Source organism: Gavia stellata, chromosome 4, assembly GCF_030936135.1.
Source record: "Gavia stellata isolate bGavSte3 chromosome 4, bGavSte3.hap2, whole genome shotgun sequence".
In the NCBI taxonomy this organism is placed as follows: Eukaryota; Metazoa; Chordata; class Aves; order Gaviiformes; family Gaviidae; genus Gavia; species Gavia stellata.
The window spans coordinates 55,999,523-56,023,750 of record NC_082597.1 but is presented as its reverse complement, the minus strand read 5'-3'; the positions used below and the strand labels follow the sequence as shown (position 1 = coordinate 56,023,750).

Sequence of the window (24,228 nt, the reverse complement as noted above, 5' to 3'; positions counted from 1 at the left end):
ACAAAAAGGATTGCTTGAGGACAATTCAAGGGGTTCAAGAACTTGCAGAGAAGGCATTTTCTATTGGGAAAACAAGGATCATGAATGAAAGACACACCCTGAAAACAGGAAAAAGGGATAATCAGGCTGGAGCAATCCAAATTCAAAACACTGGTGAACTACAAGACATATGAAAGCACGAACACATTGTGAGTAGAATCCAAATGGTGGTGGAGATCCCAGAAGAAACCTTGCAATTATCAGAGATAAGAAATTCAGCAGTTGCATCAGAACAAGCATGCAGGCACGGCCCAATAAAAACCAAATGAAATTAACTGACTTTGTTTAATGAGATGCTAGAAACAAGAATGCAGGCCAAATCAAGTTAGGGCAAAGAAGCATGTAATTACTGTCAAAGAACAGTGAGTGAAAATGCGGAACAAGCCAGGAATCAAACCTGAAGAGAAAAGCTCATGTGGAGGAAACGAGCATGCTGTACATAACACCACAGAGCAAAGATGATAAAAAGTGGATCCCAACACTGTTTAGAAAAGGAAGAATCTGAAGGCAACACGAAAAAGTAGTCTAGTGCCTCTTCCATGGTCTGGCCCAGGACAGAAAGCATAATCCAAAAGGTAACCATAAATAAAGGCATGCAGCATACTGATGATGGCAAAGAAAGCCACGTAACTGTGGTTTTAAAGTGTCAGCTTATGTCTCAGTAATAAGAATAGCTAGTGTCTCCATCCACAACCAGGTGGTTGTGAATAAAGTTCTCCCTTTGCCCCTGCTTTAATTTTACATATTTCTTCTCACTCATTGTATACTTGCACTTTGGAGAAAGTCAATTATCAGTATGATTTGTTGTATAATACATATTAATTCATCAATACAAAACCCATCTACGTTTCACTTAAAGCTTACAGACCTCTGCGTGATTCTACTCTATCCACCTTATATTGTAAGGACTGCAAATTCTCCTACAGTTGTGTAATATGTATTACAGTCACAGAGTAACTTAGGTTGGAAGGGACCCCTGCTGAAAGCAGAGCCAACTTTGAAGCTAGATCCAACTTCAGAGGTAAAATGGGTTGCTTAGGGCCTTGCCCAGTCAAATTTGTGCATCTCCAAGAACAGATATTCCACAGCTTCTCTGTCTTTCCCCCTCCCTCAAGCCAATGTTTGACCACCCTCACTGTGCAATTTTTTGCCTAACATTGAATTGGAATTTCCTTTGTTGCAATTTGTGTCTGCTGCCACTTGTCCTTCCACTGTATGACTCCAAGAAGAGTCCTAGAGAATATTAAATCTCTATATAGGATAGAATAAGGAGGAGAAAATAGATCATTGTAGTCATGAGAAAGCCTTTGGACATCCAGAACTTTTAGTAGGTAATGAACATCCAGCTTTTTGATACCTGAAAAATCTGTTTGATCAGGTGCAGCAGAGATCTAAACAAGTCTGTCAAAAGGACATCACTAAAGATTTGAGATGAAAGATGATCGCTTAAGACATGAGAAGAACAAGGAAAAACGGTATTCCAATGGTATACATATTGCAAATGAAAAAAAATAATTTTGTATAGCAAGGTTAGGTACTCACCATCTCTCTTGCAATCTCCACAGCTTCCTGCAGCCCATAGAGCCTGCCACAGACCAGGTAGATCCCATTGGCCCAGAGAATACAACCCTCATGGACCCAAAATTCATTGCTGTCAAGAGGTAGTTCAGGAATTTGTAACTCCAGCTCAGTGCCACCTTCTGAAGTGGGCATAGAGGATTTTGAGTCCAAAGGAGTCTTTTCACCACCACTGCCACTGTCAGTGGTTGCTTTTTTACAAGAAGCTCCCCTTGAAAGTGACCGAGAGGCTCCACTACAGTCCTCAGAGCGGTGCCGCCTCTTAAAGCGGGGATGAGCAGCTAGGCTTCTTTGTTCCTTCTGTTGTTGCTGTTCCTCCTCCTCTTCTGTATCTGTCTTGGAACCATTAGAAGCACTTTTGTGCCGTACCTTGACCTTGCTCTGCATTTCTGTGGCCCTCTTTGGAGGCGGGTTCTTGGGCAAGGTGGCTGCATAATCCTGGGGGTAGAAAGGACCAAAGAGGTCACCCATGTTACGATAGCTGGCCCATTTGCCACACAGGCAGCAAACCAGATGCCCTAGGACAGAAGACTCTGTTACTACAGGGCCCTGCAGCATAAAAGTTGAGGTGGGCAGCACTTTGCTCTCCGTGTTGCTAGGAGGGGGTGTGGAAGACCTCTGTCCTTTCCGACCCCTCACCAATTTGTTCTGCTCCTCTTCCTCCGCGTTAATGATTGTGCACACAGCGCCTAATTCACACTTGTTTACCACATGAATATAAGGGAAAAAGGACTTATTCTTGGAGTCAGTTTTATCTACAGACTGGGTAGCATATTTAAGCTTGATCTCTGGTTCTTGAGGCTCCACAATTGGAGTAGCCCGTCTAGGCTTCCGCTTCCGTGGCTGTGCTGCAGGTTTTCGCCTCTCCCTCCTTTGCCTTTTTGGTTTTGGCTCACCGCCACCTATCCCTTCTGAAGACTGTGAAGGTACTGGTGGGGGGGGCGGGGGCGGTGGCAGTTGCTGCTGTTGCTGCTGCTTCTTCTGCTTGTTAACGCTCCCAATTGGCCGACCCTTTTTCTTTCCAGAGGGAAAATATCCCTTTGGAGGGAAACCATCTGGCTTGGGTGAAATGTTTGTCACATCTCCATCTTTTTCCTCAGACTTTGGATTTGGTTCAGAAGTAAACACACTGGAAGGGGAAATTGTTTTGGAGTCTGAAGAGGTCAGAGTTCCAGCTCCGCTCACAGATCCATCAGACCTTCCCTGACCACCCGACTTCTGAGAAGGTGGTGGTGCTGCACTGGATCCTGCTCCTTCTTTACAAACACCGGCAGTTTCAGGGGCCTCTTTCTTGGTTTTATCATCCTCACTGCTTTGCCACTCTTCTGAAGATCTTGGAAGAGTTATTTCACTAGTTGTATCCTGGCTTGCTGGCCCCACTTGATCTGACATCTCTCCTTTTCTCTTCTCAGCCTCTGGTCCATGCCCAGCCACATTTCCTCCTTCAGGTCCACTCTTAAGGGACAGGATGTCATCAAGAGTGACAGTATCTGCACCAGTTTCAGCACTGTTAGTAGAAACACTTCTCCTAATATTAGGAGATGTAATTTTTTGAACAATAGCTTCCAGTTTTAATCCTCGCCCCTTTCTTGGGGGCAGTATTTTGGTCTTAGCCGGGCTTGTGAGGGAAACAGCAGGGCAATTCCTATTATCAGGACTTGGCAGGTCCTTGAAGGAATCTCCCTTTGCAACTGACTTGCCAACATCTTGGCTTTGAGATGAATGGGCATAGGAATTGTAAGTTTTATCAGCTCCTTCTTTTGCTGAAGACATCAGTCGCCCTTTATCTTCACTGCCACTGTTCTTCATATCCTGTGGCTGTCTTTTGGTAGGGATAGGCGAGATGAAAGAACGGACCCTCCTCCTCATAATTAACGGATTTTGAGGAGACTGGTCATCCTGGCCAGGGAGCCTGAGCATGGCATTACTAGGCTTGGGCAAATCTGTAGATTCCTCTCGTCGATGTCCATCGCTTTCTTGAGGGCAAAATCTTTTTTGGTTGGCTACTCCGAGAGGGCCACTGCTTTTGGCAGGAGAAGTTTGCCGAGAGAGGTCCCAACCAGATTCGTGATGCTGCAACTTCTGGTTGCCATGTTTCAGCTCAGTGCATTTGCTCTGAGTACTGTCACTCCCCATCATGCAGCGCCCAGCTTCCTGGCTTCCAGTATCGTGGTAAGAGCTACCCTGAAGGTACATCATTCCATCCTTGTCATTTTTTAAGGGACTCCTTACTCTTTCCAGAAACTGCTGTTGTCTTGGGCTCTTCCTTGCTGCTTCCTGCCTGTGCTGAGCTGCAGCAATCACACCCTGAGCAGTGCTGCTTGCCCACTCTTTGTATTCTTCTTGCTGTTGCTGGTATATCTGTCTCTTGTAATGATACTGGGAATTTAAACTCTGGTTAGGGTCACCGAAAGCATGAGGCCTAGCATTTGTGTGATAGGCTGAAGCCAAAGACGGACCTTCTGAATTCTGAGGGTAAGCAGAATGCAAGGAACCCCTGTTAACTCTTTCAGATAGTGTCATGTGTGGGTTCATGTGATGCAGATCTGTCCCTGGGCCTCTGCTTCTGCCTGGTGACATTTTCAGCTTATCAGCAAGATCCTGAAATTGAGAAGGTGATTTACCCCTGCTGCTTCCAGTTCTGCCAGGTGTTCGTCTCATCGGTGCCGATCTGCTGTCCTGCTGGGGAATGTAGTCTGGAGCAGCATCGGAGACTGCAGCTCCAGGGCTAGCGTTGCCTCGAAAAGATTCATGCTTGATGCCAGCAGGATGACAATGGTCTCCTGTTTTTTTATTATTGAGACTAGCTGCGCTCTTTGACTGCTCAAAATCTTCTTCTTTTACTTGCCCACTATGAGCTTTCATCTTTGTTTCCATGGATACCAAACCACCAGGGAGTATTACTGACTGGCTCAAGCCAGGGGCAAGACGTTCACTCCTTCCACTTCTGGCCTCAGGACCCATGTGCCCCACTGAGTGAGGGCCAGGATCTCTGACAAGTTGCCTTAATGGAGATATGTCACAGATCACTGACCTCCTCTCTGAGAGCGCTCCCCCTTCATGGGCAGAAGACTGAGACTCCACATCAAACTTTCTAGCAATAGGGTAATCAGCTAGATTTATCTGTTTCATGTCAGGAGCTGTGTTGCTAGACTTCCTATCCCAGGGACCCCAGTGAGGGCCTTCCAGGAGAGACCCCATGCTTTTATTTAAGAGGCCTCTATTGGTCAATTCATTGGTTTGACTAATTAAGATATTGGGCCTCATGGCTCCCTCCAAACTCCCAGCCATCCCAGAATGCTCCTGTGCGTTCCTAGAATACCTTCTGTCTGGATGATGGTGGTACCCCTGTAAGACCTCCTGTAGGAGGCTAGGAAACTTCTCATTCCGGCCTTTGCGCTCACTGTGCCCTGGAAAGTCCCCTTTTTCTTGACTGGAAGGATACTGTGGAAAGCCACCAATATTTCTCTGTATACCAGCTGCTATATTATCCTTGTAACTGTATCTTAAACTGCCAGGAGATTTGGAAGGTTCTGTTCTTGCAGGAAAATTTGGCCCAACAACTGCATGACCAGGCTGGCTGTTCCCCTCTCCATTATGGTTAGTGTTATCTCCACTTTTGCTCCCTTTACTTCCTCCTTGAGTTTCTGGCTGCGTCCCTGCATGCCCAGCTTCTTTCGCTCCACTAGCACTAGCTGGTGCCTGAGTGGCTGTGGAAGCATCATCCTGTGCAGGTTTATCTTGTCCACCTGACTTCTCTACTCTTCCTGTCATGGCTTCTCGGGAGACAATCACCCCAACTGCTTTTTCATTCACTTTTGGGGCATTTTCCACAGCCACCACAGCTTCCTTCCCATCAGGGGAGGCCACATCTTCCCTAGCTGCAGGGCTGCTGCTGAGTTTTGATGGCTCATTCTGAGAGCCTTGTGCTGGTGAGGAGTTGGATCTCTCTAAGTTACCCCCTTTGTAAGTGGTGTCTGAGCTGGTGCTCTGGCCACTCAGCTGTCTCACCCTTTCCCCATGATCCTCTGAACTACTGGAACAGCCACCATCAAGGGACTCTGCTAGGGGAGACTTGAGTTGCTCCTCTGCCTGGGAAGAGCCTTCTGAGTTAGTGCAGCTGTCAGCCTTCTTTGAAGAGGATGACCTTTTGGAACTTTTTTTCTGAGGTGCCAAGGCATCCGAGAGCAACATGTGCTGGACTGTGTTGGGCAGATTGGCCACTTGAGAACTCAGAGCACTCAGGCTGCTCAACCCTGGATCTGTGAGCCTTTTTTCCTGCAGTCCTTCCAGCCCAAACCCCTTGAATCCCCCTGCATGAGCATTGGGGCTTGGCATCATAGATGGTGTAGGACTAAGCTGAGGCATCATCTGCAGAATTCGGTTTCTAGAACCCATGGACATGTTGCCTTGCCCACACTGGAGATTTTCTCCACCTGGCATGAGTGGAGAAGGGGTAGAGCTGCAGCTTGGAGACTGAACCACAGATGCAGCAGGAGATGGATTAGAGATTGGACTGAAGTTTTGGTGGAACTGCATCGGTGACCTTACAGGAACTTCAGTCTGACTGTACTGTCCCACTTGACTTTGAAGAGAGAGCTTGGTGGCAGCATTTGAATACTGCATTACATGCTGAGGTGGGTGCTGTTGCTGCTGCCCCTGCTGCCCGCTTTGGGGCAGCTTAGACTGCTCAAAGCTTTTCATCGGTTGAGCCTGAAAGCTGTAGTTTGACTGCGTCCCATATGCCTGTGCATTGGAACCCACAGCATGGCCTTCATACTGCGACCCAGAATTCACGCTGTAGCTTCCATCATAATTCTGTCCTGACTGGCCAAAACGCTGCGGGGAGGGGAAAGAGGAGGAGGAGGATGAAGGTGGCTGATAGTGTTGGCTGAACTGACCCACTCGTAACTGGTACCCAGAAGCAGAGGAAGGCAGGGTGGATGGACGCTGCATTGGCTGCAAGTGTGAGGTGCTAGAAGCAGACTGGCTGGAAGCCTGGGGTAAAGGCTGATGAGATTGATAGATCTGCTGTCTCAGCTGCTGCACCTGCTGCTGCTGGCTAGAAGCCTGCTGCTGATACTGGGCACTCCCTGGAGAAAAAGGACCAGTATAATCCTGTTGATAGTGGGACACACCCCCAAGGGTCGAGTGCTGTGTTTGAAACTGGCCCACATGTCCCTCACTCCCATATTGACTCCCAAAGCTACTCCCTTGAGGGGGCCCATAGCTCTGTACTGGTCCTGAAGGCCTGCGCTGAGGTGGCTGCTGCCCTCCTGATGCCACTGGATCTTTGTTGGCAGCCATATAGTAAAACTCTCCTGCTTCTTTTCTGAAACCTTGGTAGCTCTGATGGCCAGAGCTCTCACCAGGCATTGCTGTAGAGGCTCCTGTTGCTCCACGACGTCCACTGCCAGCACCTCCTCCAAAGCTCTGGAACATCTGGGCCTGTTGGCGGGGGCTGAACTCTTCCAGTCGGGATGAACCGTGCACTTCCTGCGGGTAGCTCTGCTGGTTTCCGTGGTAACTACTTTGCTCCCGAAAGGACTGCATGCTGTTCAGCAGCAGAGCAGCAGCTCGAAAGCCCTCCTAAAGGGGGAGAAAAAGAAAGAGGAGAAAAAGGTATAGCATCCACATCTCCCAGTCGCACCGATACGACTGCTCAATTTCACTGTTTTAATAGCAATTTAGTATTTGTGTCCTGCTTTCTGGTACATCAAGGTGTATCCCTCTCCTTGCAACTTTCCAATCTTCTAGGTAGTGCAAGTAAGAGGAATCGTTCACTTTCAAGAAAATACAAGTCAGTAGCCTACTACCAGTTGGAGCGCATTTTCAGCATTAATATTTCCCCACAGTCATTTACTAACTGGGTCTGTTTATGTGCCCCTGAAGAAACAAAAACTTCCAACAATATTTTGCAAAGCAAAGGAGAACAATCCTCACTCTCCAGCTATTCTCTATGGCTCATACTGGGAGTATTCAAGTATTATGCTACCATGTTAAAAGATGCAACAATGAGAAGCCTACAACACTCTCAAACCACTCTTGGATCTACTGTAGGAATGATATCCAAGGCCAAGTTTCACTCTGGGAAAGATCTCTGTTAGAAAACACTCAAGATCCAATTGACCAAAGCTCAAACCAAGATACTCCAATGAAAAGGATCTATGGGAACCTGTGAAAGAACTGGCACCAGCATGCTCAAAGACATCTGCTCCATGCTTCTATTCCTGACTACTCCAGTGACACTTTTAGGTGAAAACCAACACAGCAAGACAACACATGGTATTCCCTCCTCGCCCCCACGTCTGCTTTGTTTTAAAAGATGGGAAGTCAGAACAAGTCCACTCTATTTGAGCAAAAGGGGTTACAACTTCATCCCTAAGGACTTTTATATTACCTTGAATGAAAATTAACTGAAAACATTTGTCAGCCAGAACAAATATTTTGGAATACCACATATGATCATCTACATTTACATAAGCAACTCATAAGTAAGTGCACTTCATGAAGGCTCTCCTATGTACTTCGATCTATTATTCAGTGTATGGAATCATGATTCATCCTCAAGGACTGGACCACAGCTGAAAAATTGTTTGGGGACCCTAGCTAGTCCCTCTGTAAAAGCCCGACACATCACTAGACACATTAAGAAAAGCATAGTAATGAACAAGTATATGCATATACACTATCTTTTTTTTATTATTTAAATAAATAAAATCAATAAAGAGATAACAAAAGCATTTCATTTCTGAAACACCTTGTGGTCTTCTCTTCCCAAAAACAAACTGGATAAAGCCACCTGGAAAGACCCCCTCGTTTAAACAAACGTTAAGACAATGCTCACACTTTTCCTGGAAACAGAACCCTGGCTCCTCAGATTGTAGGCTTTCTGGAATACTTGCCCACATTACGTTTTCTCATGATTAGCCATGTTTTGGGCTTGCCACATTCAACTGAACCCACTCAGAATAGAAGTCTAGTTTTGCACTTACAAGTTTTGTTCAAGTAGAAGATCACCAAAGAGTCCCAAGACGACAGGCATACAAATGCGATGTCTGGCATCATGCTTTTTTCCCATCTGCCTCTCAAGATTATTTCATATTTGGGTTTCTACTATCTGTGCATGCAGGCTACAGCACACACACAAAACCCCACTGCAATGCATGCCTCCACAATCCCTCTCTGCTAACTCAAAAGCATCTTTGTGTTGTAGCCCTGGTTCATGCAGCTTGATGTCCACAAGAATATTACTGAAACATTTACCAGAATCAGAAGGGAACTTTCAAATTGTTGATACTTCCAATTCTGTCTCTCCCCTCCTAGGAAGTCAACTTAACTGCTGTTTTAATCTTATACTCTAATATTTTAAATATCATACTATAGATAGGTGTGCCGTTCTGCTGAACTTCCACTTTTTAAGCATTTTTAAAGACTACATATATCACATGAATAACCCTTCTATGAATGCCTCACTGTGCCGATCTGCCCAGTATGGGCTTCTTATAGATAAACCCCTCCCTTTTCTGAATTATTCCCTTTGATGTTTCATCAGTTTGAAGCTCCTGCCCTCAAAATTGGGATACCTAATGCAAGCTTCTTTCTCCCTTTTTGTATGACTTGCTGTTAAGGTGAAAAATGGGACAAAAAAATAAAAGCACGAAAGAAAACATACATAGAAATAGAAGGAAGTTAACTAAAGGTAAGAGAACATCTACTGTAACTGGCAGATGTTAGAAAGCAGCTTCTCTAGATAAGCAGTTTGGGGCTCTGCAATCAGCAACATTCATGTGGTATGGAGACTGCGTGCACACCCTGGCAGTCACATGCTTTGCATCCTCTTCTCACGAAAGCAACATTTCCATCCTCATCACAGGCTCAGTCCCTCACAGAATCTCAAGAATAGTTTTTAAAAATTACTTTAATAACGCTTACTTTGCATAGCCTGAACAAGGTCTCAGGAATTCTCTTTTGCATTACACCATGCAAAAACTTTCATCACTGATATTTGTTCTTCTATAATACTACTAACAAAGGCTTGAGAACTGCTAACATGCATTAACAATACCAGGAAACATTCTTAAAACTTCCTCACTATTAAAAAAAAAATTTTAATTACATAATGGAACAGAAACAGCACAAGATGCTGTGAAATACCTTTAAGAACTGAAATCCAGTAAAGGTCAACCTGAGGCACAAACTCCTATCCTACATGATCTCATGTAGTCACGTAGTATTTATTTAGTCCAGAAGATACATATGCTAACTCAAAACAGGGAGAACATGTTTTTCTCCTTCAATTTATTATTATTTTTTTTAATCTTGGATTTTACCCTGATAAACAAATAGTTTTCATCAGGAGAACTTAAATTGCTGGTGCCGTAAGCAAATGCTTTCTGTTTTCATGTCTCCTACAGATCAACACTTGCTTTGAATATGTTGCAAGGAGCTTAACTTGAGTAACACAACCAGTAGAATAGCAGGAAAAAAAAGGCATTTCATTAATAACATGAGTAAGAAAAGATAGGAGGTGCTTCAAATCATTACATCATTGATAACTCAAGACATATAGCACATTTCCTGTCATTAACGGAATATAAATACAGGACTATTACAATTGCTATTGTAATACTCTTTCTTAATAGTAACAGCGCCGTGAAGTGCTTAGATCTAAGTGCTGTGTTCTCAGCAAAACCACCGAGAATAATTCCACAGGTAAGCCTTTTTAATAAAATACGTTCAGACAGATGAGGCCTTCAAAGTCTACCTAGATCCACAGGGGGAAAAAAAGAAGTTATTTGATTAAATTTTTACTGGAAGCCTTTAAAGAAAACATTTGCAGCTGGTGCATACTCCTCCTCATGCAGCAACTCAAGAGAATGATACACCAACTGCTGACTAGAGACTACAATACAATCATATAGAACTCCATAATGGTGGTATACATCCATAATCCCATCCCCAGCAGAAGGGGCAAAGTCCCACCTCCAAAACAGTGCTCCATTAACAGCCACAAATTACACATATTTGCAGTGTTTTCCAACACACACAACAAAAACATCCAAAGCCTTCCTCATTTATTCAAAGGAAAGGTAAGATTCTGCCACAGCTTTTACTAGTCCAGTGTCACACCTACACTCACACTACACATGCACCCAGCTCTCTCAATAAAGCTTCATGATTCTCAAGTATTTATAGCCTGTAGCTGTAGAGACATCTAAGCATATCCATCTAGAGATTACAGACTACATTCACTAGGCTAAGCAGTTTCACTCTGCTCCAACACTTTTGTTTCTTCCCCAATAGCCCAGTAATCAAAATTTGCCTTCAACTTGGTAGGAACAAAGGAAAGATATTACAAGCTTGTATGGCTGAAAGAAATAGCCTCAGCAACAAAATTACTGCATGTAAGTCATGAATAGAGAGACACAGTAGGTCCTCTTATCCATATTTCAGACTTACTTGTGAAACATCTGAAGTTATTTCAAGCAGTCTTTCAACCTACCTTCTCCAGATGCGCTTAAAAATAAGCTCACATACAATGCAGATTTTGTTTCTCGTTTAATTGTGCAAAACAGCCTTGTAGAACAACTTTGTTAACATAGGAGTTCCTCAAAATATGGAGCTACTGCACTCTGATCCTACTGTGAGCAAGATTATTAAATAGTAGTCAACAGCACATAAGCATCTTTCAACAGTTGCTGCATGTGTATGAGACTGCCCCCAACCATTGGTGATTAACAGGGTTCATCAGTCCTCCCACACCAAGATTACTGTGTGAAATGATATTCTACAACATACTGTGCTAAGTCCATATAAATCTTTAAAACTTTTTTGTCCTAATTATCAAAGACTGGACAAATACAGGACAGCTGCCCAGATTTTCCCACGTATCACTGATGCCAGCATACTAGTGCAGCACTACAGAGAGACAGCTCAAAACAAGCGAGCTAAAAACCAAAATACTGTGCGGATATGCTTAATTCTTAACGATAAGCCTACAAAGGAGCAAAGGAAACCAGCATCACTTAATTCTGTAGGAGGTAAGTGAGGTCTTTCTGCTTCGTTAATTTTTCTTTAGATTTGGGTTGACTACTGCGACCCATCTGTGCAGAGAAGTCTCAGGCAGCAGTCAAATGCAATATATTTTCAGTGATCTATCAAAGACCTCTCTCTTCCTAGCATGCTTATCAGGAAAGAAAATGTAGTTACAGGCAGGTGACAAACAGTAAGATAGCATTTTCCATAGTAAAAAAATGTACAAGCGGGTTTTATATAGTGTCCAGGCTTCTAAAATAGACTTATTTGCTAAATGCTGTGCAAATAACAGATATATATACACATCTCCATAGCCACTTCTAGTCATAACACATACAAAACACAAAAATTACCATTTTTGTCATTCCTCGCTGTATCTTCTTAAAGGAGCAGAGCACACCCACAACCAAAAAAACCCACCAAGCCAGAACTTGAGTATGAGCAACTCAGTGGCATAATTTGTAAGTAAACAATCCCCAGGGTCTGAATTAAGCCTGAAATATAGGAAAAAAAAGATTTCCATGTACTTTGTATCATTTCCATTGTCAAGGCCAAGTTGCCTGCCCCTATTTGTGCAGGTAGACAGTTATTACTTGCACACCGGAGTTCAGTTTTGGAGGAACATTACCCTGTCTGCTGCTTTTAAGAGAAGGCAAATCAGCTATGTCACAAGTAAATGAACTTAAGGATAATACCTAAGACTGTATTTAACAAAGTAACAGCTCTAGCTTATTTCTTCTACATTTGATGCCTTTTAAAAAGAAAAGGGAAACTGATTTTAGTTTTCAAACTTCGGTGTGATATGGAAGTAAACCAAGACAGCCAGCACTTCAAGAGGTCACCAGTTTGTCCAAGCAATAATACTCACTGCTCGCTTCTTTCAAAAGGTTGTGGTTACCCTGAACTTCAAAGAGATTTTCTTCATACCTTTCTATAAAGCTGTTTCAGACCCCGCTCCATTAAAAGTTACTTTTGCATACTACAAATAAACAGAATGATCTAAGACATGGGAAACTCCGATATTGTCTTACTCACCACTGCACTTCTACACCAAACTGCAGTCAGATCTGGCTCTCACCAAGCCATCATAATTTATTCTGTCAAAGAAGCCTTACTACACCACTCAAAGTTTAAACAATATACAACTAATTTTCATTGAGAATTCCAGAACCTGCTGAAGTAGATAAAGTATCTTGGAAAGTATATAAAAACTGACATTAAAACCAGAATACTATGTTACTGAAAACTGAATTTTACATTCTTAAAAAAAATATATCACAACATGATGTCTCAAAAACACACATATGTATTTGCTGCACATGCTTAGGTGTCTAATAATAATATTAGCAACGTGACTTGCAAATCCGTGCTAATACTGGCCTTAACATAAAAACTTAATTTAGTCCTGCCCAATGAAAAACTTCAAACAATTCCTCAAATGAGTTAAAGGTTGGCCAAGTGGATTGTAACTAGTTTCCATCATCTCAGAGACACTATGTTTTCTTTTTCAAAATGTCTGTACAGCTTTTTAGAAAGTCAGTATGTATGAGCTTAAATCCAAACAATTGAGGAAATATTTCTCACAGAATGGGTGAAGAACAGATGAGCATGGCAGAAGGCACAGTGAGCTTTGTCAGCTGAGAGAGGGTAATGCTCCGGGGATTACCGTGCTAGATAAGGTCTACATTCACTTATTTCATATTTTACCCTAAGTGGCCACAGAAAATTTTACTAAGCCTGAGTCACTGAACCCTTGAAATTTTTTAACTTTTTTTTTTTTCCAAAAAATATTTGGATAACACCAAATTAAAAACACCCAGACAGATTTTTTGCAGCTGCAAGTCTTCCTTATGCACTCAGGAACAGAACTAAAATACCATCTCCAGTTTAACTGTGCACTTTAAGTGAAGTGTACTGTTAAATTCATATTCCTGAACATGAAGAAAAAAGTTTGACAAGAACAAAATTTGGTTGTAAGCTAGTACTAAAGTTGTGGTGCTATGAAAACATGTATCTCTAGAAATATAACTAATGATCAAAGTTCAGCAGAATTTTATGTGATTTTATGTATCTGATTTTATTATTATGTCATTGAATCTCAGTCTCAATCAACAGGACAGATGCACTTAAATAGCTTTTAAAAATTCACCAACCGATTGCTGAAAGTTATCCATCTAAATTTTTAACAGATACCACTATTTTAATAAAAACTTATGCAAATCAGTCAGATTCCATTTTATGTCAAAGATTAAAACAACAATTTTGGTCTCACATATAGGGTCAGTCCTCTATGCACTAGCTTAAGGGATCCCACCTCCTCCACGGTGCTAACACAGCCATTCATGCAGCCAGCCAGATCAAGGAACTGATATGGTTGAGAAACAATTCTGCAAGAGAGAAAAGCCATTTCTGAACTGACAGATCCATTCACTGTATCGTCACACAAACATCTGTACCAGCAAAATGGACACAGCAGGAACTGCTTAAGTGTCATGGCTACTGAAGTGCACTTGAAATCAGAAGTTCCTATTTAAAAGGCTCTTCATCTTTACACAAGTCAAACAACCCTTCCCACCATCAAAATTAAAATAACACTGAACCCTCAGCTCCTCATTTATTTTCTCCAAGCTGCAGATCAGTTGATTGCACATCCTAACCCAATTCACTAGTCCTCCAAAAAGTTTGTCAACTCATTATATGCCTCTTACTGCAAATTCACCTGTGTCCGTATCTCCAATATCTCCATACAGTCAAACATCATGTCTGCTTCCACAACACATCAAAATCCGAGCAACCATTTCAAGGACAGCTCCTGATCTACTCTTCACCTCCATAGACACGTAAGACAGAAGGTTCAGCAAAAGCACCACAACTCTTACCAAACCCTCACCTTTCAGTTACAAAATTGAAGACAGTGAAAAGTAGTCAATTATTAATTACAAGAGGAAAGCAGAAAAGAGTGAGCAGGGTTGCCAGGTTCTACTTGTCCAAGCTCCCACTTTCATTGCAGAAATGAATCCAGTATCACAAATCCTCAGAACTATACAGCAGTAAAAAAAAAATCTAACACGTTATTTTTAATTAACTTTTATAAATTGTTCATACTAAGTACTAGCCCCTGCCTTTAAAATCTTAAATGCATTATCTCTTCAGATTATGACGAGTTGCTAAGATGAATACTTAGGTCATATTTAATATTACCTGTAATACAAGTCTTTCCTTTCTATTCAATGTAGTCTATACAATTAAGTATTTAATTCTGTTTTACAATGCCTGGTGCAATGAGCGTGTAACTAGGACTCCTGGGAACTCCCCAAGGCAAATCTCTACCAGTTATGTGCAAGTATTATTACAAAACAGGTTACGCACTGTATACAAGAATTAAATCCACTGATTAGGATAAAACCATTGTTGAGGATAATACCACCTAGTTACATTATATGCAATAACATTAAAATCAGGTAGAAATATAACCTTGATCTACTGAAACTAACAAATTAAAGAATTACCATCCAACTGCAGAAAAGCTGTACTCAAATTTATGTTCTCCAAACTTCTTACAGATTATTTTTGTTCCTTTAAGATAACACAAGAAATTTAGCTATGCACTATACCACTTTCAAGTTTCACTAGCCAAGGTTATCATTCTTCCTATCAATTTAGCACTTCATCCTCCTAAAGTGACACAGATTTAAGAGCAGTTTGGGTGTGGAAGGACTGCAAATACTCCTGCTATGGAAGACTTGAGACAAAAATACAGTCAAGGCCATATGATGCTTACTGATAAAATGTTAGGGGAAAATGATGTTTTTCTCTAACATAAGAAAGAAGTGGTTGAACCTCCCTCAAAAAAAAACCATCCAAGCATTTTCAAGATTTTCACACTAAGAAAACCAACAGCTTTTCTTTCCCTGACATCTCTGTCTCCTACAACCTATATCCTCTAAACACCACTTCGCTCATTCCTCCACCCTCTGGGTTCCACAGCATCTGTCTCATGCTAGAGCCAAAAGTTGAAGCAGATCCATTCCTAAAATTTAAGTGTTTTCTCCTAAGAGAGACTAACAGTGAGAGACTAAGACTATAGCCATAGTTACAGGGAGACAGGAGAAACAGTTCAGATTAATACAAAATAACTTCATACATTTAAATGATTCAACAAAAAGATTACTTCAGTGGCAGCACTATTCTAAGGAGTTCCTCCCCCCTCCTACCTTCCCATCCCCAAGACTCTCATCCCACCCCAGCACTGCAGGTTTTCTTTGAGTTTTTCAGATTGGACTAGTTTCTTGAACTATCTCATTGTGCATCCCCACTGTAGTTATACACTGGCATAACCAACAGACAGATGACAGAGAGCAGGCAGCACACTGCAGTGTTGGAGCAAACAGTTAAAACCTCCTTAAGTTTGTACTTTTTGAAATTCCTGTATCACTAACCCTTAACCTAAAGCACTTCAATTAGTTCACTCTCACCAGCTTCCCCATGGAGTCAATGAAGGCCTTCCAGAAGGTCTCTTTCCATGTCAATTTTATAAGACGATTAAACTTCTAATACACGTCAGTTAAATGTCTGAAATTATATGGCATAAACTCAGGCCACTGTAACCAACAAACAAGACACCGTACCCTGCTACTTTAAATTGCAGACACTTAACTCCATGCTCCTAAGTTCTGCTGCTCCAGCCAAAGGCACGGTGAATGACAACAGTAGTCGGACCACACCACAGACACAAAATTAACTCTAATGAGCATAAGCAGTTCACAGAAGTGAACAAGCTACAACTGCAGAACCTCTCACAACTGTGGTCTAAATCTCCCCCAGCAGATTTCAGTATCACCACAGTGATAGTGTTAGGCAGTGTCTCAGGTTGTTGATGGAGACACACTGGGAAAGTTGATGGACAAAGCTTCCACTGCGTGTATTCCATCTTGTATCCTAGAGCATTTATCCTGAAGAAAGTCAACAGTTGAAAGCAAAGAGGAAGGATGAATTCAGCATCAGAGGAGAAAGAACACCTCTATAAATACAGATTAGTGGAGGATAACAAAGACACTGCACTCTGAGCATAATTTTTGGAAAATGCTGGAATTAAGATTCCAAAGTAAGACAGAGGGAGCTTTAGATGGTCCACTACTCTGAGAATCAGCCCCATCATTCTGTTAAACTTGAGCTCCTGCAGTCACTCATCCTGCACACCAGAGATATGAGAAAAAACAAAACCAGGACTCCACTGCTTCCTTCTCCATCCTGCCTCCCCTCAAGAGGAGGCTAAATAAAGAGGGACAATTAACATAAACCATACATGATGGATTATATATGATCATTCGATAATGCTAATGTATTCCTAGAGTTCTATTACAAGAACATAAAGATGAGATGCTGTTTCCTCCCTTACTATAAAACATCCAGACATTCAATGAAAAACTGCAAAGTTTGCTACCTTGTTTCACCTAGAAAGATGACAACAAAAACAAGTCATTGACTTCTACCTTGAGAATTGTTCCTGCTTTAATTCTTTTTGTCTTGTTAACCAACCGGGCAAAAGGTTCTTACTCCTTAGCTTATTTCAGAAGGGCAATGTGCACATGAAGCTAATCAGGAAAAGTTTCATGAGTAAACACAGCCTAACAAAGTCTTTATAAACACTACAGTTCTGTGGATAAGCAAGGAAGTTTATTTCCTAGTTCCTCCTCCTGTCCACATTTAGGAGCTTCCTGATCCTGCTTCTCATTGACTTAAGAGATGCGCTTTCCCCAGTAAGCTTGATCTAGATTCACTCATGTCACCTTCTTCCACCAACTTCAACAGGCTTTTGATTAGGCTGTAGAGTATACATCTAGTTAACCTCTTCTCCCCACCTTGCCACTTTGAGCAGCTCTATTATATATACACACGCCCCTTCAGTTTTCCACATATTCCACCTTTCAAACATACAGCAAACTATATTTTTGCAAGGCAAAAAGGAAACAAACAAAATGAACACATGACAAGTCCAATTTCTATATCCTAATTGGAGGATACTACCATCTTGCTCAACTGAGCAATTCTCAAGAAAGAAAACAGTTTTTGTCTGATAACTGGAATACGAGAAGATACCACATGTAGAAGAGGCCTAAGATATCAAATGTAGAAAAGTACCCCAGAGCAAAAGGGAAAAAGACCAGAAGGCAGGAATCACCACCCTGCTCCTGGAACGGCAGTAAACATGATGCTGACTGAAGTCAGAAATGCAGAGACAAAAACACCACACTGCAGTGGACCTCCCCAAAGCCAATCTCCTATTACAGCTGGCAAACAAACAATTCTTGTCAGTAAGGTTCTCTTTATGCACTTTCACAGTAAATGGAAGACTAAGAAAGGCAAAGGGAGGATGTTTCTCCATTACTATGCAGTGACCTGGAGGGAAGGGGGATAAGGATAGCACAGTTCAGTTTTTTTTCATGCAAAATAAATAGCATCACTTTGGAGCAATTCTCAATTATGCTCCCGCTACTTCCCTCTCTCCAGCAGTACAGAAGAGAATCTACCACTCACTCAGCGATGCCCTGTGATACAATCTGCTACCACCTTCTGTAACAATTTTGCCCAACTCATTTAATTCACTGCCTGCTAAGTGTCTATCATACTTTTCAAGACCTATCTAAAAAAGACCATTTTTATGAGCAATATGCACAAGGTATAGTCAGAATCAAGAATATGAGAAAATCTGATGAGCACAACATTTCATGAAAATATGTTGAAGGAGAAACCTCCCTGCTTCCACATGCATGAAGAGAGACAGGGAAAACATACAGTGGCAAACCAAATGTACACCATATGACAGAACACTTAACTTCACTGCTTTTTTCCTTTTGTTTCTCATCTTGCATTCAAGGGAAAAGACATGATAATACAGAATCATAGAATCATTTAGGTTGGAAAAGACCTGTAAGATCATCAAGTCCAACCGTTCACCTAACACTGCCAAGTCCACTACTAAACCATGTCCCCAAGTGCCACATCTACACATCTTTTAAATACCTCCAGGGATGGTGACTCAACCACCTCCTCAGGCAGCCTGTTCCAATGCCTGACAACCCTTTTGGGGAAGAAATTTTTCCTCCTATCCAATCTAAACCTCCCCTGACACAACTTGAGGCCATTTCCCCATTAGCAAGCGATAGGACAGGAGGAAGAGAGACCAACACCCACCTCACTACAACCTCCTTTAAGATAGTTGTCAAGAGCGGTACGGTCTCCCCTCAGCCTCCTTTTCTCCAGGCTAAACAACCCCAGTTCCCTCACCCACTCCTCATAAGATTTGTGCTCCAGACCCCTCACCAGCTTCATTGCTCTTCTCTGGACACGCTCCAGCACCTCAACGTCTTTCTTGTTAGGGAGGGGCCCAAAACTGAACACAGGATTCAAGGTGAGGCCTCACCTGTGCCGAGTACAAGGGTACAATCGCTTCACTACTCCTGCTGGCCACACTGTTTCTTATACAGGCCAGGATGCCGTTGGCTTTCTTGGCCACCTGGGCACACTGCTGGCTCATCTTCAGCCGGCTGTCAATCAACACCCCCAGGTCCTTTTCTGCCAGGCAGCTTTCCAGCCACTCATCACCAAGCCTGTAAGGTCACAACAGCCCCACACAACGCAAGTGTAGGACCCGGCACTTGGCCTTGTTGAACCTCATACAGTTGGCCTGGGCCCATCGATCCAGCCTGTCCAGATCCCTCTGCAGAGCCTTCTGACCCTCCAGCAGATCAACACACCTACCCAACTTGGTGTCATCTGCAAACTTGCTGAGGGTGCACTCGATCCCCTCAACCAGATCACTCAGAGATATTAAACAAGGCTGGCCCCGATACTAAGCCCTGGAGAACACCACTTGTGACCGGCCGCCAACAGGATTTCACTCCATTCACCACAACTCTTTGGGCCCGGACATCCAGCCAATTTTTTACCCAGCAAAGAGTACATGAACAAGCCATGAACAGTCAGTTTCTCCAGGAGAATGCTGTGGGAAACACTGTCAAAGGCTTTACTAAAGTCTAGGTAGACAACATCCACAGCCTTTCCCTCAACCACTAGGCAGATCACCTGGTCATAGAAGGAGATCAGGTTGGTCAAGCAGGACCTGCCTTTCATGAACCCGTGCTGACTGGGCCTGATCACCTGGTTGTCCTGTACGCGCTGCACGAAGATCATCTGCTCCATAACCTTCCCCGGCACCGAGGTCAGGCTGACAGGCCTGTAGTTCCCCAGATCCTCCTTTCAGCCCTTCTTGTAGATGGGCATCCCATTTGCTAACTTCCAGTCAACTGGGCCCTCCCTGCTTAGCCAGGACTGCTGACAGATGTTTAGAATTGGCTTGGTGAGCACTTTTGCCGGCTCCCTCAGTACCCTTGGGTGGATCCCATGTGGCCCCATAGACTTGTGTGTGTCTAAGTGGTGCAGCAGGTCGCTAACCGTTTCCCCTTGAATTATGGGGGCTTCATTCTGCTCCCTGTCCCCATCTTCCAGCTCAGGGGGCTGGGTACGTGGAGAACAACTGGTCTTACTATTAAAGACTGAGGCAAAGAAGGCATTAAGTACCTCAGCCTTCTCCTCGTCCTTCATCACTATGTTTCCCCCCACATCCAATTAAGGATGGAGATTCTTCTTAGCCCTCCTTTTGTTGCTAGTGTATTTAAAGACACATTTTTAATTGTCTTTTATGGCAGTAACCAGATTAAGTTCTAGTTGGACTTTGGCCCTTCTAATTTTCTCTCTGCATAAACTCACGACATCCTTGTAGTCCCCCTTCTTCCAAAGGTCATAACTTCTCCTTTTTTTCCCCGAGTTCCAGCCAAAGCTCTGTTTAGCCAGGCTGGTCATCTTCCCCACCGGCTCATCTTCTGACACATGGGCATGGCCTGCTCCTGTGCCTTTAAGATTTCCTTCTTGAAGGATGTCCAGCCTTCCTGGACGCCTTTGCCCTTCAGAACTGCCTCCCAAGGGACTCTGTCAACCAGTGTCCTAAAAAGGCCAAAGTCTGCCCTCCAGAAGTCCAAGTTGGCAGTTCTGCTGACCCCCCTCCTTACTTCTCCATGAACCAAAACCTCTATCGTTTTGTGATCGCTATGCCCAAGACAGCCTCCAACCATCACATCGCTCACAAGTCTTTCTCTGTTCACAAACAACAGATCCAGCGGGGCGCCTTCCTCAGTTGGCTCACTCACCAGCTGTGCCAGGAAGTTATCTTCCACACACTCCAGGAACCTCCTAGACTGTTTCCCCTCCGCTGTATTGTATTTCCAGTGGACAATATAATGCTGATCATGCAGCGTTCACTAAATTTATCAGATAACCATTTAAGTTAATTAAAAAACAACCAACATGCTCTGTTCCCACTATTCCAGAATTTCTACTCACAGGAAACACTGTTGGACAGATTAAATCTCATGGAAATTCAAGTGTATCCAGGCATTTGACCAAAGGTAACAGCAAACTGCAGATATTGAATTGGAATCTGATTAACAACATTTCATTATGGTGTATAATGGTTTATTCCTTCAAGTTCTGGCAGGTGTGACAGCACGTATTGTTTTCAGCTAGTAAGTTTTAGCTATCTTTTTCATAGTCATTAGCTGTGTTGTATATGGGAACAAGCCATCTACAGTCAACTCTGCTAATACCTAGTCTCTAGTTCAGTTAAAAGCTATTACCAAGACAGAGTTTGCAGTATGTGTTTTTACAGAAAAAGTGGTATGAACAATACTCCCAATAAACTGTGTTAAAGCTTCTTGCATAGTAGCTCCCCATACAATTTCTAGCTAAGTACTGAGCTCTTATCAGAACTCATCAGAGGGTTCTGTTTATGACTTGCAACTTACTAGCAATTAGATGACTGAGTTCATACTAGTAAAATACTCCAAAATAAATCATCATATACCAGTACAGAATACACAATGATTCCATATGCAGTTATTGGTACGAACATGGACATGCTGTGTGCTTCCAGAGAAGAGAAAAAAAGTAATTTTCTTAGCTTTTTTGTGTTTGTTGCATCACAATGCAGGCAAGAAATAACGGGCTTCTCAAAAGGAGAACACATCAAGTCTCAAAGGGACTCAAGCCAGGGCTTTCAGACAAAGAATCTGGTAACACTTCTTCCACTCTTCCAAGATTATCACTAGTTATAAACACTGTGATAAAAAGAAGAAACACAAAGAGCACTGGGAAAAGCACATGCATATTCACTGTCATCAGGCTGCACTGACAAGAGGATGCTTGTGCTTTCTTCTACCGCTTCTTAACTCTGTTCTTGAGGAATCCCTAAACAAGAGGCAGGCAAAAACCTGGAGTTTTACTGCAACATGAATGCTTTGTTGTATCCAGGTCAAAACTGGAAGTTTGACTGCTTGTGCTGTTGTTCACAAATGCAGCACAAACAAATTCAAGAGTCGGTAAAATTTAATTTTCATATTTTTTTTGTCTTCACAGGAAAACAGGTAGCATATCACAGACTCTAGAACATCATGAACTGATCTTATCCTCCAACAGGGCTAAACAGAATCCGCTTTTGACTACACATCAGCCTCAACTTTTGAGTCTTTGAGTTTGAATCCCCCCCCCTTTTTTTTAAATGAAAGGAAACCCATGTACATGCATAGTGAAGAAAATCATATGCTTTTTAAAGTGTCCCAAAACAAACCAATATATAACTTAGTGGTAAGCAGTAGTGGAAAAGCTCAGCTGAAGAGATGATCAAGGAGTAGTGTAGCTAGATACTAGTGCAACACAGATGCACCAGCAGTGCTGTACACGACTAAGATAGAATCTTCCCTTTTTCCAGTCAGTCAAGACTTAAGTCTAGTCAGGAACTGTAAGGTAGGGGATCCAGGTCAAAAGAGTAACAGTACCAACTTTTTTTTTTAATAAGAAAAGAGTTTGATAGAAATAGAATTGCACATGAGGATCCCATTACCAGAATACAACAGCCTCTCCTACATGATTTTAGAGAAGTACAAACCTCTTTTTACATTGTGTTTGTGTCTTCTATCAGTAGCACTAAACAGTTTTCTACATAAAAAGAATTTTATATAGCATATTGACACTTTTAGAATTGGTTAAAAATATTTAAGACTACCTTTATTTTTTTATTTTATAAGTCCAAAAGCTAAACCAGAAATCAGGGGTTTTTTTTTAGAGAGATCTCACCAAAAGCAATCAAGAAAAAACATCTTTTGCTATCGGACTGCAGTTGAATGGGAAAAGTTGGTTGGTCTCAGTCCACGCTCTACCAACAAATCAGCACATTAGTTGGCTCCTCACAAACTGTTGTACGTAATCTTTCCTGTCTCAGAGGCCACACTGCAGGACTAAGGAACACAAATTCTCACACAGCCAGTTAAGGTACACATTGAAGCCTGAGAAGCTAGCACTGCCAAAAACGTTTCTGAATCTTTGAAAGTTGTAAGAACTCAAGTTCCAAAAACATTAGTCTAATACCCTTCATAAGTATAAAATATAATTGAATAGGGTATGAAAAAAAAAACACCAAACATGTTTTCATTAAAAAGCTACCCCACCCAAATGGAGATCTGGCATACCCCGTGTCAAAAAGCAAGATATGCTTAAGCCAGCTATAAACTCTTAAATATACCCTTATCTCAAATTATAGGGAAGCCAAACAAGCAGCATGAAATTATTCAAGTTTATTACTTATTATGCCCTCATTCCAGATAGCAACCTGCCAAGCTAGTAGAGTAGCAACAGGAATTGTGCAGTACAATTCCTATGAAGCGACCCTTCCAAGAGCAGCATTATTGCCATTTTGCTGTGCTTCATGAGTGGTTTAGTTAAACATGACCTAAAAAGGAAGGGAGAAAGGGGGTATGCAGTGATTTTCTTTTTAACATTGTACCAAGAGCGCAAAAGGACGACTTTGCACACATTTCCACAAGGGGGGGGGGGGGGGGGGGGGGGCAGATGGATGGATGTGAACCCAAAACCTACACGTTTCACTCTTTTTCCTACAGACTTTATGCATGTATCAATCATAGACAGAAGCATATTAAGAACATTTTTACTGATATTGCTTTAAGTCTTTAAATATAATCCAAGTACCTTTAAAATGTAGTAAAGAAGAGGTTAGTATCTCCCCAGTTCTTCAGTTGAAGGTTAAGGAAATTCTTCTGACAATGAAAACAGGTCTCCTTCACAACTAATACACAAACAAGTTTTCTGTTTCATTTGAGTAACTTTTAGATCATATTTATGCATTATAGAAACACACTTACTCCTTTAATAAAAGTTCACCTCAAGCCTTCTTTATAAAGCATTAGTAACTAAGAAAAGGATCCCAAAAAAAAATAAAATTCCTGATCCCCTGTTCAAGACACTCACAACCAAGTTACTCCTAGGGCTTTCATATAGGGAACCATGCTTAACCTGCCCCAGGCTGCAAAGGTATATGAAAGAATGCATTTCAGCAAAAATGCAGGTTTCATCAATCCCAAAGCCTCTGAAATCTGATTTAGAGATCAAAGCCCAAATTGTGTCAAAACACATACTATTCTACTAGAAAGGATGCTAACAGATTTA

At 42.2% G+C, this 24,228-nt stretch overlaps 1 protein-coding gene across 1 annotated transcript in view; it reads right to left on the bottom strand.

Moving 5' to 3' along the window:
* The window catches only part of TCF20 (transcription factor 20), a 129,657-nt gene that overhangs the window by 36,072 nt on the left and 69,357 nt on the right, over positions 1-24,228 (bottom strand). Inside the window, exon 3 of the mRNA XM_059816898.1 lies at positions 1,582-7,206. Within this exon, the coding sequence (XP_059672881.1) occupies positions 1,582-7,170 (5,589 nt within the window). The 5' untranslated portion in view covers positions 7,171-7,206. The remainder of the gene's footprint in view (positions 1-1,581; positions 7,207-24,228) is intronic.